The sequence below is a fragment of the Sinocyclocheilus grahami genome, unplaced genomic scaffold (assembly GCF_001515645.1).
Source record: "Sinocyclocheilus grahami isolate Dianchi unplaced genomic scaffold, SAMN03320097.WGS_v1.1 scaffold100.1, whole genome shotgun sequence".
NCBI classification, from domain to species: domain Eukaryota; kingdom Metazoa; phylum Chordata; class Actinopteri; order Cypriniformes; family Cyprinidae; genus Sinocyclocheilus; species Sinocyclocheilus grahami.
In genome coordinates this window covers 719890-732448 of record NW_015505279.1, presented here as the reverse complement: position 1 = coordinate 732448, position 12559 = coordinate 719890, and the positions used below count along the sequence as shown (strand labels likewise).

The window sequence follows — 12559 nt, the reverse complement described above, 5'->3', positions numbered from 1 at the left end:
TGACTTCGGGAAGCTGGCTCTGGTCAATGACGCACCTCGGGCAGCATCTATCGTACTGAGAGAGGACAACTGCCACTTACTGAGAGTGGATAAAGAAGACTTCAACAGAATCCTCAGGGTCAGGGGTCATTATTCACAACAAAACAAATGCCCTACACTTAGAAAAGTGCTTTGTCAGATACCCTAAACTGCAAAAAGTGCTACGCTGCAATTGTTGCCCTATAAATTTTGTTTTGTTGGTGCAATTTTTAAGTTCATTCAGTAATTCTAAATAATATTGTGGACTGTAAAATAAAATAAAATTAAATAAAATGTGCTTAATTTGGATGTTGTTAGATCTAAATTAAGTAGTTTTATTTAAGATATATAACAGATGCATAATGTAATGCCATGGTACACAGATGCATACACTACCAGTTATGCTGAAATGTTTAAAATTAATTCATAGACAAATCTAAATTGTACCAGTGTTAGTAGTATGATTTATAACTATTATAGTATATATTGATATTTAGCTTTTATTTTTAGATTTTCAGTCTTTATTTTAATATTAGTTTAAGTTTTAGTAATTTTAAAATGTGATTTTTATTTGTTTAAATAGTTTTATTTAGCTTTAATTTATTTTATTTTATTTCAGTTTTAGTTTTAATTTAAGTTATTTTCAGTACTTCAACCTATTTTATTCCATGTAGTTGCCAAAACAGCATTTGTAATTTTATTTTATTTATTTACCAAAAGTGATTTTAAATGTATTAGTTTTAGTTAACAATAACAACTTGAATCTACCATTGGTATTTTAGTATAATTTATACTTCTATGGTTTTTGTTAATATTTTGAGAGCTTTTATTTTATATTTTTTGTTTTAACTTTAATTTGATAGTTTTAGTCATTTTGTTGTGCATTGACTTTATGTTTTAAGTTTTAGTTTTAGCAAACAATAATTCTGCACAGAGTTTGATGTTCATTATTGATCTATTTTGTTCCTAGTGTTTAATCAAGGGGAGGAGGGCACATCATGGTACATCATCCTGAAGGGCTCCGTTAACGTGGTGATCTATGGAAAGGTCAGACTAGTAATTCCCTACTAATGCTCCACATTCAACAGACTAATTAAGCGTTTCATGTGTGATCATGCAGACCAGCTAATCACTCACAAGCCAATTCTAGTACATGCAGACTGTGCCAGGAAAGTGTGTGTGTGTGTACAAATTGTATTACAGCTGGAATGTGTTTTCATAACTGTCTGTGCTCTTTGCTGGTTTGTCTGGCAGATGACAGCAGGCTGTTTAGATGCCATGTCTCGTTTCAGGGTGTAGTTTGCACGTTGCATGAGGGAGATGACTTCGGGAAGCTGGCTCTGGTCAATGACGCACCTCGGGCAGCATCTATCGTACTGAGAGAGGACAACTGCCACTTTCTGAGAGTGGATAAAGAAGACTTCAATGGTACATCATCCTGAAGGGCTCCGTTAACGTGGTGATCTATGGAAAGGTCAGACTAGTAATTCCCTACTAATGCTCCACATTCAACAGACTAATTAAGCGTTTCATGTGTGATCATGCAGACCAGCTAATCACTCACAAGCCAATTCTAGTACATGCAGACTGTGCCAGGAAAGTGTGTGTGTGTGTACAAATTGTATTACAGCTGGAATGTGTTTTCATAACTGTCTGTGCTCTTTGCTGGTTTGTCTGGCAGATGACAGCAGGCTGTTTAGATGTCATGTCTCGTTTCAGGGTGTAGTTTGCACGTTGCATGAGGGAGATGACTTCGGGAAGCTGGCTCTGGTCAATGACGCACCTCGGGCAGCATCTATCGTACTGAGAGAGGACAACTGCCACTTACTGAGAGTGGATAAAGAAGACTTCAACAGAATCCTCAGGGTCAGGGGTCATTATTCACAACAAAACAAATGCCCTACACTTAGAAAAGTGCTTTGTCAGATACCCTAAACTGCAAAAAGTGCTACGCTGCAATTGTTGCCCTATAAATTTTGTTTTGTTGGTGCAATTTTTAAGTTCATTCAGTAATTCTAAATAATATTGTGGACTGTAAAATAAAATAAAATAAAATAAAATGTGCTTAATTTGGATGTTGTTAGATCTAAATTAAGTAGTTTTATTTAAGATATATAACAGATGCATAATGTAATGCCATGGTACACAGATGCATACACTACCAGTTATGCTGAAATGTTTAAAATTAATTCATAGACAAATCTAAATTGTACCAGTGTTAGTAGTATGATTTATAACTATTATAGTATATATTGATATTTAGCTTTTATTTTTAGATTTTCAGTCTTTATTTTAATATTAGTTTAAGTTTTAGTAATTTTAAAATGTGATTTTTATTTGTTTAAATAGTTTTATTTAGCTTTAATTTATTTTATTTTATTTCAGTTTTAGTTTTAATTTAAGTTATTTTCAGTACTTCAACCTATTTTATTCCATGTAGTTGCCAAAACAGCATTTGTAATTTTATTTTATTTATTTACCAAAAGTGATTTTAAATGTATTAGTTTTAGTTAACAATAACAACTTGAATCTACCATTGGTATTTTAGTATAATTTATACTTCTATGGTTTTTGTTAATATTTTGAGAGCTTTTATTTTATATTTTTTGTTTTAACTTTAATTTGATAGTTTTAGTCATTTTGTTGTGCATTGACTTTATGTTTTAAGTTTTAGTTTTAGCAAACAATAATAACGTCACTAGGTTACGTATGTAACCCTAGTTCCCCGAGGGAATGAAACGCTGCGTCGAAACGCTTTGGGAACGCGTCTGCGTGACCACGCTCTGAAACACATGTGCAATCAGTCCAACGTAGAGACCAGGAAGTATAAAAGCACATGCGGTGGAGACAGCGGCAGCTTCTGGATTGAGAAGGAAGTGCCCGCAGGGATGCAGGAAGTATGGCTACGAGACACAGCATCTCGTTCCCTCAGGGGAACTAGGGTTACATACGTAATCTAGTGACATTCCCCTTCAGGAACTCAAGCTGCGTCGAAATGATTTGGGAATGAGTATACCCACGTCCCCAGAATGACCAATCCCTGCCTAGTGTGGATCAGCACAGCTAGGTCGAGAGGACTGAGGAGCCAGGAGTGGCATGAAGGTCAAGGCTATAGACCTGACGAAGGTCAGAGGGGTGAACCATCCCACAGCGTCACAAATGTCGTGCATAGAAACACTGGACGAGAAGGCCTTGGAGGCCGCCATACCTCTAGTGGAATGAGCCCTGACCCCCAATGGAGAGGGGAGATCAGAGGACTCGTAAGAAGTAGTGATAGCATCCACTATCCACCTGCTTAGGGTCTGCTTGTTAGCCTAGAAGACCTTTCTTGTATGGACTGTAACAAATTAATAACTGGTCCGACTTTCTCCACAGGGCAGCTCTGTGGACACAATTAAGCTTTTCCTGGTCAGGGTCCCGAAAGGGAGGAGGAAAGAATGCCTGCAGAACAACTGGCTGTGGAACAACTGAGGGCACCTTGGGGACATACCCCGGTCTGGGATACAGAAAGGCTCTGGCCATGCCAGGGGCAGGGCTGGATGTGTGAGGGAGAACCATATGGGACATTGTAAGGTCTCTCGAGATGCAAACAAGTCCACCTGGGCTTGCCCGAACTTCTTCCAAATCTGCTCCACCACCTCAGTGTGGAGCTTTCATTCCCCGGGCCTCAGCCTCTGCCTCGACAGGATGTCTGCTCCCTGATTGAGGTGCCCAGGGATGTACACTGCCCTCAGGGAGAGCAGTTTCTCCTGGACCCACAGAAGGATCTGGCATGCCAGCCTGTATAGGAGGTGCGAACGCAGACCCCCCTGCCGGTTGATGTAAGAGACCACCGATGTGTCCGTCGTTAGCGTTACACGAAGACAAGGAGCTCCCAACACGGGGCCTTGTGACAGGAACCAAGGTTTCTTCCACATGTCAAAGGCCCGTAAGCCTAACCATGTGACCTTGATCATACAAAACGGGTTGCCCCTCGGGGCAATCCTGAGCCACCACTGCAAGGGTCTCATGTACAGCAGGCCAAAAGTTGTCACGTTGGACACAGCTGCCATCAGACCCAACAGTCTCTGAAACTGTATGACAGTGAGTGACTGGCCTTCTCTCACTCTCTTGACTGCTGTGAGGATCGAATCGATCCAAGCAGGAGACAGACGTGCCTGCATCATGGTCGAATCCCACACCACACCTAGATAAGTGGTCCTCTGTACTGGAAAAAGCACATTTTTCTTTGCGTTTAGTCTTAACCCCAACCGTTTCATGTGAGCAAGAACGACATATCAATGCCGAACCGCTATCTGCTCTGATTGAACTAGTATCAGCCAATCATCGATGTAATTCAGTATGCGGATGCCCTGGAGTCGCAGTGGAGCCAGAGCAGCATCCACACACTTGGTAAACGTGCGGGGTGAAAGCGCAAGGCCGAACAGAAGAACCCGATATTGGGAAGCTTTGCCCCCGAAAGCAAACCTCAGGAACTTCCTGTGTTGAGAATGATGGATGTATGGAAGTATGCGTCTTTAAGATATTTCGTGACAAACCAGTCCTCTGACCTGGCTGATTTTCTGAGAGTGGACCTAACTGCATTACTGAGCGGTTCAACAGATGCAGATCTAGAATTGGACGCAACCCCCCATCCTTCTTTGGAACAATGAAGTACCGACTGTAAAACCTGGACTCTCTGTCGTGAGGAGGGATCACCTCAATGGCCTCCTTCCTCAAGAGAGTGTCGACTATTTTCTGAGCAAGAACGACATATCAATGCCGAACCGCTATCTGCTCTGATTGAACTAGTATCAGCCAATCATCGATGTAATTCAGTATGCGGATGCCCTGGAGTCGCAGTGGAGCCAGAGCAGCATCCACACACTTGGTAAACGTGCGGGGTGAAAGCGCAAGGCCGAACAGAAGAACCCGATATTGGGAAGCTTTGCCCCCGAAAGCAAACCTCAGGAACTTCCTGTGTTGAGAATGATGGATGTATGGAAGTATGCGTCTTTAAGATATTTCGTGACAAACCAGTCCTCTGACCTGGCTGATTTTCTGAGAGTGGACCTAACTGCATTACTGAGTGGTTCAACAGATGCAGATCTAGAATTGGACGCAACCCCCCATCCTTCTTTGGAACAATGAAGTACCGACTGTAAAACCTGGACTCTCTGTCGTGAGGAGGGATCACCTCAATGGCCTCCTTCCTCAAGAGAGTGTCGACTATTTTTTTCATGACTAGAGCCTGCTCAGGGCCCACCAGAGTGGGAAACACCCCCTTGAATAGAGGCAGGCGAGACCCGAATTGAATCTTATAACCTCTTTGTACAATGCGTAGGACCCATTGTGACACATTTGGCAGAAGCTTCTACACTGACAGATGATCTACTGAGGGAACGAGTCTCTTGAGACCAGGGAACGACCGATCTAGTTGCTCTAGAGACCTCCTTTGAGGAAGCGAGCCTCCCAGAATCGCTATATTTCCAGGTGGAAGCTGAGAGCTGCGCTCGCTGGAGACCACTGTGCCCTGAAGCACCAGGGGTGGCAGGGTTAATGAGACGATCTCCTGAGGGCACTGAGGAGAGATGGGCACCGTATGCTGAGGTGTGAACCGCTCTTCCCCAGAAGGGCCTGCCCTCAAAATTCCTGATGTCCTTATGTCAGGACTTCTTGGTCGAATCCTTCCTGTTGAAAATGATCCATAATTTCTCTGGAAGACTTTGACCTGGAGCGCCGCCTCGACTCCTGTTCTTTTTGTGGGGGAATACGAGTGGTGACGCTCCGTTTCTGGACTTCTCTGTGAGAAGAGCTTGTACACAGCTGGGGCTGATCCTTTTTTCTTTGATATTGGACTGGGTCAGTCACAGGTGTCTTTTGGTGGCAATCAGCAACAAATCTAAGCGACAAATCTGTGGCCCGACGTAGCTCTGCAATATCGTCGTTCTTAATCTCTTCTCCCTCATCCATTTCTTTTAGCAGGTCAGCCTGATATGCCTTCAACACGATGAATAAAATAATAATAAAAATAAAAAACCGTGTATGCTTTACCCACCAAAGCTGAAGAATTCCTTAGCGTGAAGACCCTCCTCAAAGAGTGCTCTCTGGGAGCGGAGCGTCCGCATCGTGAGGCGAACACAATGCGGACAGTCAGCTCCCTCGAGAGCTGACCGAGCGTGCCCCGCTCCCAGACAAGCAACACACAAACTGTGTGTATCCCCACCCATAATGAAGCGCAAGCAGGGATGAACACACAGTCTGAATGATTATTTTTCAGTTTTCTTGTCTTTGCTTGCCAATTTTTAGATACTTTTTCAAGACAGACAACAATAAATAAGACGAACACATAGAGCTCTTACTGAACAACAAAACTGCCGCTGTCTCCACCGCATGTGCTTTTATACTTCCTGGTCGCTACGTCATCCCCGCCCGGTGACATCAAGTGATTCGGTTGGACTGATTACACATGTGTTTCAGAGCGTAGTCACGCAGACACGTTCCCAAAGCATTTCGACGCAGCTTGAGTTCCTGAAGGGGAACTCAGATACCATCACATGAATTTCATTACAAACCAAATATTTTAATTAAAAATAGTGTGAAGCTTATAAGCCGTATACATATGAACTCCTTCAGTACTGTCAAGCAATACTGAAAAACATCCCAGGATGCAACTGTCCAGAATCTAGAATCTAAAGAAGAAGCTTAAATATAAGAGAGTCATGATTAACATTTTGTCACTTAATTACATTTTTGCTTGTGTACTGTTGGCCTAATGATTATTTAATTATCGTCTAATTGTTTTCTCTGGCTGCATTTGTGTGTATGTTTGTGTGTGTGTGTGTCTGTTTGTATTTTATAATGGTGCATCCATCAGCAGCACAGGAGAATCTCTCTCCCAGCGCTCTGACAATAGAGAGCTGAGCTCAGGAAAGCCGGAGCAGCGTCTAAGCGGAAGCTCATTCTGATAGTGCTGATAGTGAGGGTGTGTGTGTGTGTGTGGCTGTTAGTGTGTCTTTGGTACAGACACAAACAGGATGCCTACTATCTAAACAAATATAGGGAGATTTAGTGAGATTTCACATTCTAGGTTCATTTGTTGCATTAGGGCCTTTTGCACCTTTTTGGAACCTTTTCATAGTACCAGAACTAATTGTGGAACTACCCACTTTTCGGCGTGTTCGCACCGCCGGAACTGGGAGCGATTTTAGTACCGGACTGCCTTTTTCGAGAACCAAATTAGCTCCTACTCCAGAGCAGGGTCTAACCAGCACAACTGGTACTAATCGTGACGTAAGTAGACATTGATTGGCCAAACACGTATGAAAACCCCCCCCCCCCCCGCCATGATTTAAAACGCTGTGTAAACATACTTTAAGCATGTCAACTTATTTCGCAAGTATGGAGAACAGTGATAGATGGACGGACGCTGAAGTGCAGGCACTTGTAGCAAATGTAGCACTGCCAGTTGTCGTTGGAGATTCTTAGTCCTCCTTTCCGTTCTTTCAATCGCTTTACGTATACGTCGACTTTCCATGTCCACTGTGAAACCCGCGAGACACAACAAAAACACAGCTCCGATCACAGCGTCCTCCATCCTCCTGTTGTTAATGTTGTTCTTCTTTGTTTCTGTTGTTGAACGCCGCGCACAAATGACGTCGCTGTCGACCGGTTCCTAGTACACACTGTCGGTGTGAATGCAACCCTTTAAATGGTACTGGGAAATAGTTCGCGCAAAATCGTCCCAGGACTTTAGTACCGTACGTTTAGTTCTGGAACTAAAGTGGTGCGAAAGGGCCTATTGTTACACATGATCATGCAACTGGACAAAAGCAATCAGTATTCACTGTATCACTTAGGATGTTGTTACACTTCTTCCTTATTTCACGGAGTAGATTTACTTTTTACACTCAGTTTCTGTATAAACCTTAAATTCTTGAATACAAACGACTGAACATTATTACTCAAGAAAAAACAAACAGTTGATCAAATACAGCTGCATATGTTAATGCAACGGCAGCATTCCTCTGTCTTCCCTATGCAACATATTAATTGAAAGGTTAGAACATTACTTAAAATCTCAAGTGTACTTTTTAAAAGTAATTTCTAACATAACGTAATGGTAGTAATTTATCACAGGCCTTCAGACAAAATAGGTTGAGAATCCCAGCTGTAACTTGAGTATTAGTCTCCCTCTACTGGTAATGATGATGCTTTACAACAGTACATTACCTAAGTGACATTGTGGAACACTTTAAGTGACAAACACCTCCATTCGATCATTCATAATTCAGCTGCTTGACCTGAGCTCTCGGTTCAGTGCTGTAAAAGTGAGTTTAGTGCGTATTGCTGCTAAACTGCTGACATCCAATAGCTCATGTCCTGAACACTATCACAACAGCACTAATCCACCATTAGCTAAGCACATCAGTGCTGTCTGTTGAGTGACCTAACCAGTCATTTCAGATGTTAGTGCATTACATTTAATTTTTTATGATTAAATCTAATTCTGTTTCATCTGTGTGTGTATCCAGGATGTGGAGGCAAACACGGTCCGTCTGAAGGAACATGAGGAGGATGTGTTAGTTTTGGAGAAAACTAACAACAGGAGCTCCAGTTCCTCTCCTCTCAAGTACATTTCTATTCCTCTGTCAATTTTAACATTAAGAATTGAAGACTACTATGAAATAACTGCAAACAGTATAACCTCAAACTACGTGTCAATGCGTGAGCTTTGTGCATCTGTTCTTCAGGTACACGGTGATGTCAGGAACTCCAGAGAAGATTCTGGAACATCTTCTGGAGACAATGAAGCTCGACTCCCAGTTCACAGAGTCAGGTGCTTTGCAGTGCGTTCAGTGAGAGAAATAATATGCAGTTAAATAATGAAGCAGGAAGTGGATGCATTAAAGGGGTCATATGATGCGATTTAATTTTTTCCTTTCTCTTTGGAGTGTTACAAGCTCTTGGTGCATAAAGAAGATCTGTAAAGTTGCAAAGACTAAAGTCTCAAATCCAAAGAGATATTCTTTATAAAAGTTAAGAGTCAACCACGCCTACCTAAAACGCCTCGTTCTAACACGCCCCCACATGTCTACCTCACTATGTGGGAAGATTTGCATAACGCCGCCCAAATGTGCACACAAAGAATGAAGGCGTGGTTTCAGGAACAGCGGTAATGTTGATGCAGCATGTCAGGGAGACGCTGTGTTTCAGTGCGAAAGCGTTCGGCCAATCACAATGCACTGGGTCAGCTGGCCAATCAGAGCAGACTGCGCTTGTCAAAGGAGGGGGCTTTGTTGAAAACGACGTGTTTGAGAGAGGCGGGGCATAGAGGACCTACAATAATGTACAGTATTTGAAAAATAATGTGTTTTTTTGAGCATTAAAGCATGTCAACATATTCTGTTACACCAAATACACAAAATAATGATCTTTAAAATTGCATCATATGACCCCTTTAAATTGCTGAATGTGACAGTGAAAACATTTATAATGTTTCAAAAAAATTATATTTTAATATAAAAATATAACAGCAAATATTTGCTTTTTAACAGCAAATAAATGCTGTTCTTTTGAACTTTGTATTCATCAAAACACAAAATACAAACTTTTCAACATTGATAATAATCAGAAATGTTTCTTGAGCAGAAAATCAGCATATTATTATGATTTCTGAAGGATCATGGGACACTGAAGACTGGAGGAATGATGCTGAAAATTCAGCTTTGATCACAGGAATAAATGACATTTTAACATATATTACAATATAAAATTGTTATTTTGAATTTTAATAATATTTCACAATTATATCACAAAATTACTAAACATTAAACATTTTACCAACCCCATAATTTTGAACGATAGTATAGATATTGCCCTTGTGTACAGCATTTGTAAAACTTGCTTGCAAGCCATAGTGATGGCTTGCAAGCAAGGAGCAAATTGTTTTGATTCATTTTTAATGAATCCATCAAACTGGTGGAAAAATGGTGTCAATGATTCATTAATAAATCGACAATCAAAAGTCTTTATCCAGGAATCACAACTGGAAATGTCCTGGAAAAATCAAGAGTGGCAACTCTATAAATATACATTATACAGTGCATAAATGAAACATACATAACTTTTCTTTTCTCTGTCTCTGTAGATCCTGCTCTGGATGACTTTTTGCTTATGCACTGTGTTTTTGTCCCAAACAGTCAGCTGTGTCCACTGCTCATGGCCCAATATCCTTTACAGCTCTACTGACTGATTGGTGAAATACGTAACTGAAGTCTCTGTAGTTCATCAACTTGGTTAAGATGGTCAATATGCCATAGCTGTGTCCTTTATGAACATTGTTTTATTCAACAGATGAGAGGGTTACTGAACTCTCAGATTGTACTTGCGTGTGGCTTTGAAGTCCTTAGCTCTCATTCACCTATCATGCTCAGCCGTCTCAGGGCAGTGAACAGGAGCGGATGGACTACGCTCTCAATAACAAGCGCAGGGTGATTCGCCTGGTCTTACAGTGGGCCGCCATCAACACAGACCACCTGCAGGAGGAGGACAGCTCTTTCAACTTCCTCCAGGTCAGCAGCTTCACCTGACTCAGGACTGCTCTGATCTGTTCAGCAGTGCTGCTTGATTCAAGTTAAGCTGTTTATGTCATTTCTAGAGCCTTTCTGGTCCCGCTGTGATTTAGTGTGTGTCAGTCTGAGCGTGTTGTTTGTTGCAGGAGTTTAATGAGACAGTGTGTGAAGATTCCAGACTCATTCCAGCTCTAAAAGACCAGCTGCCTGAACTAGAGAAGATCATCAAACAGAAGTAAGAGCACAGTCTTACAGATCAGATTTTCAACCCTGTTTAGACATATGAAGTCATAGTCAGAAGCGTCTTATTTTTTTGAAACAGAACATTAGCCTTAAAAGAACCTTAAAATCTGCATATGTGTTTTTGTTGGGTATTATATTTGATACATCCAGCTTTTGTTGCTCACTATGATATAGTGATAATATGAAGCTTATACTCAAGGTGGAACAAAGAGGCCCTGAGAAAAAATTATGCAATTTGGTAAAGATGCTGATATTTATACGACCAAAACGTAAGATGATATTCAGATAGCTTGTATTGTAAATCATTGAGAGCCTTATAACAGTATGACAAATTACTTACATAAATGCATATAAATATCAGATGTCACTCTATATCTAATGTATTAGTAAGTTGCTATTTAAATGCTTAGTTTTATCATCAAAGCTTTGTAGTTTTTTTTATTGTGGGAGCAAAACATAATGTCATGCAATGCAATGATGTCTGACAGATGAACAATAAATCATATGTGATACATTTTAGCATGATTTTTCTAAAAAACAAAACAAAAAAAAGTTGAATGGATTATCAATTTTAATTTTTTGATCATGTTGATAATGTAGAGGCCTTAGTAATGTGTGTATCAAACATAACACAGCAGGCTTTATAGGTTTAATATATCAGGCTGAGAAAGTTCAGAGAAACCTTTTACTTGCTCGTAATCATAACACTCATAACATTTATTCACAGCTGTGAGGATGGCCGGCCCTCTCAGAAAAAGGTGAGGGGACCATAAAAACAAACAGAGTTTCTGTCGTATTCTCTTCAGTGTTGAATAAGTGTCATGTGATAGTCCTTCTCTCTCATTTCAGCACAAAGTCCTGCTGCGTCAGTTCAGCACAGGGAACGACAGACTGCAGAAGAAACAGCCGATCAGAAGCACAGATGAGAGTGAGTCTGTATCTGCTCTCTGTTGTGACTGACAGAACACTATTCTCTCCTTTGGTTAATTTCACAGATGTGATAGATAGATAGATATAGATAGATAGATAGATAGATAGATAGATAGATAGATAGATGAAAAGATAGAATGAAGTTATTCTGTGGTGAAGTGATCAAGTTATTATTGTTTTATTATTTAAAAAAATATATATATATATTTATCAATGTTTCAATGTCAATGTTCTTTTCAAATATGTGTGTGTTTTGTTGAAGTCCTCTTTAAGGTGTACTGCAGTGATCATACCTACTCCACTATCCGAGTGCCTGTCGCTGCATCTGTCAGAGAGGTCATCGCCGCTGTTACCGATAAACTTGGGTCAGGAGATGATCTTCTGCTCATCCACCTCAACTCAGCCGGAGGTGAAAACACACACACACACACACACACACACACATACACACTCAAGCTATTTTACATTCTTATCAATGTATTGACAGCCATTTCCTTTGTTTCCATTGGTGTTTCATTAATTGCAGGTTGATTAATTCCATGTTTGCAGAGTGTGCTGTTGCACTGACTCTTGTCTCTTTGACCTCTGGCTGACAATATGAGCTCTTTACTGCACACATCTTGCTGTAGCATTTCACATTCTGCATCCCAGTACTGCTGCTGTCTGAGACAGATACTCCAATCTCACTCCAGTTACATCTGCTACACTGTGACCTTGTGCTGACTCACTGCACTCACACACACACACACACACACACACACACACACACACAGCCACACACACACACACACACACACATACACACACAGGCGGAC

General features: G+C 40.9%; 1 protein-coding gene across 1 annotated transcript in view; it reads left to right on the top strand.

Moving 5' to 3' along the window:
- Positions 1–12559, top strand: part of rapgef4a (Rap guanine nucleotide exchange factor 4a) — a 75628-nt gene that overhangs the window by 44837 nt on the left and 18232 nt on the right. The window contains exons 10-21 of the mRNA XM_016276281.1: positions 14–118; positions 1311–1351; positions 1435–1492; positions 1738–1884; positions 8532–8629; positions 8751–8836; positions 10148–10226; positions 10421–10571; positions 10718–10806; positions 11542–11572; positions 11664–11742; positions 12007–12153. Of these exons, the coding sequence (XP_016131767.1) occupies positions 14–118; positions 1311–1351; positions 1435–1492; positions 1738–1884; positions 8532–8629; positions 8751–8836; positions 10148–10226; positions 10421–10571; positions 10718–10806; positions 11542–11572; positions 11664–11742; positions 12007–12153 (1111 nt within the window). The remainder of the gene's footprint in view (positions 1–13; positions 119–1310; positions 1352–1434; positions 1493–1737; positions 1885–8531; positions 8630–8750; positions 8837–10147; positions 10227–10420; positions 10572–10717; positions 10807–11541; positions 11573–11663; positions 11743–12006; positions 12154–12559) is intronic.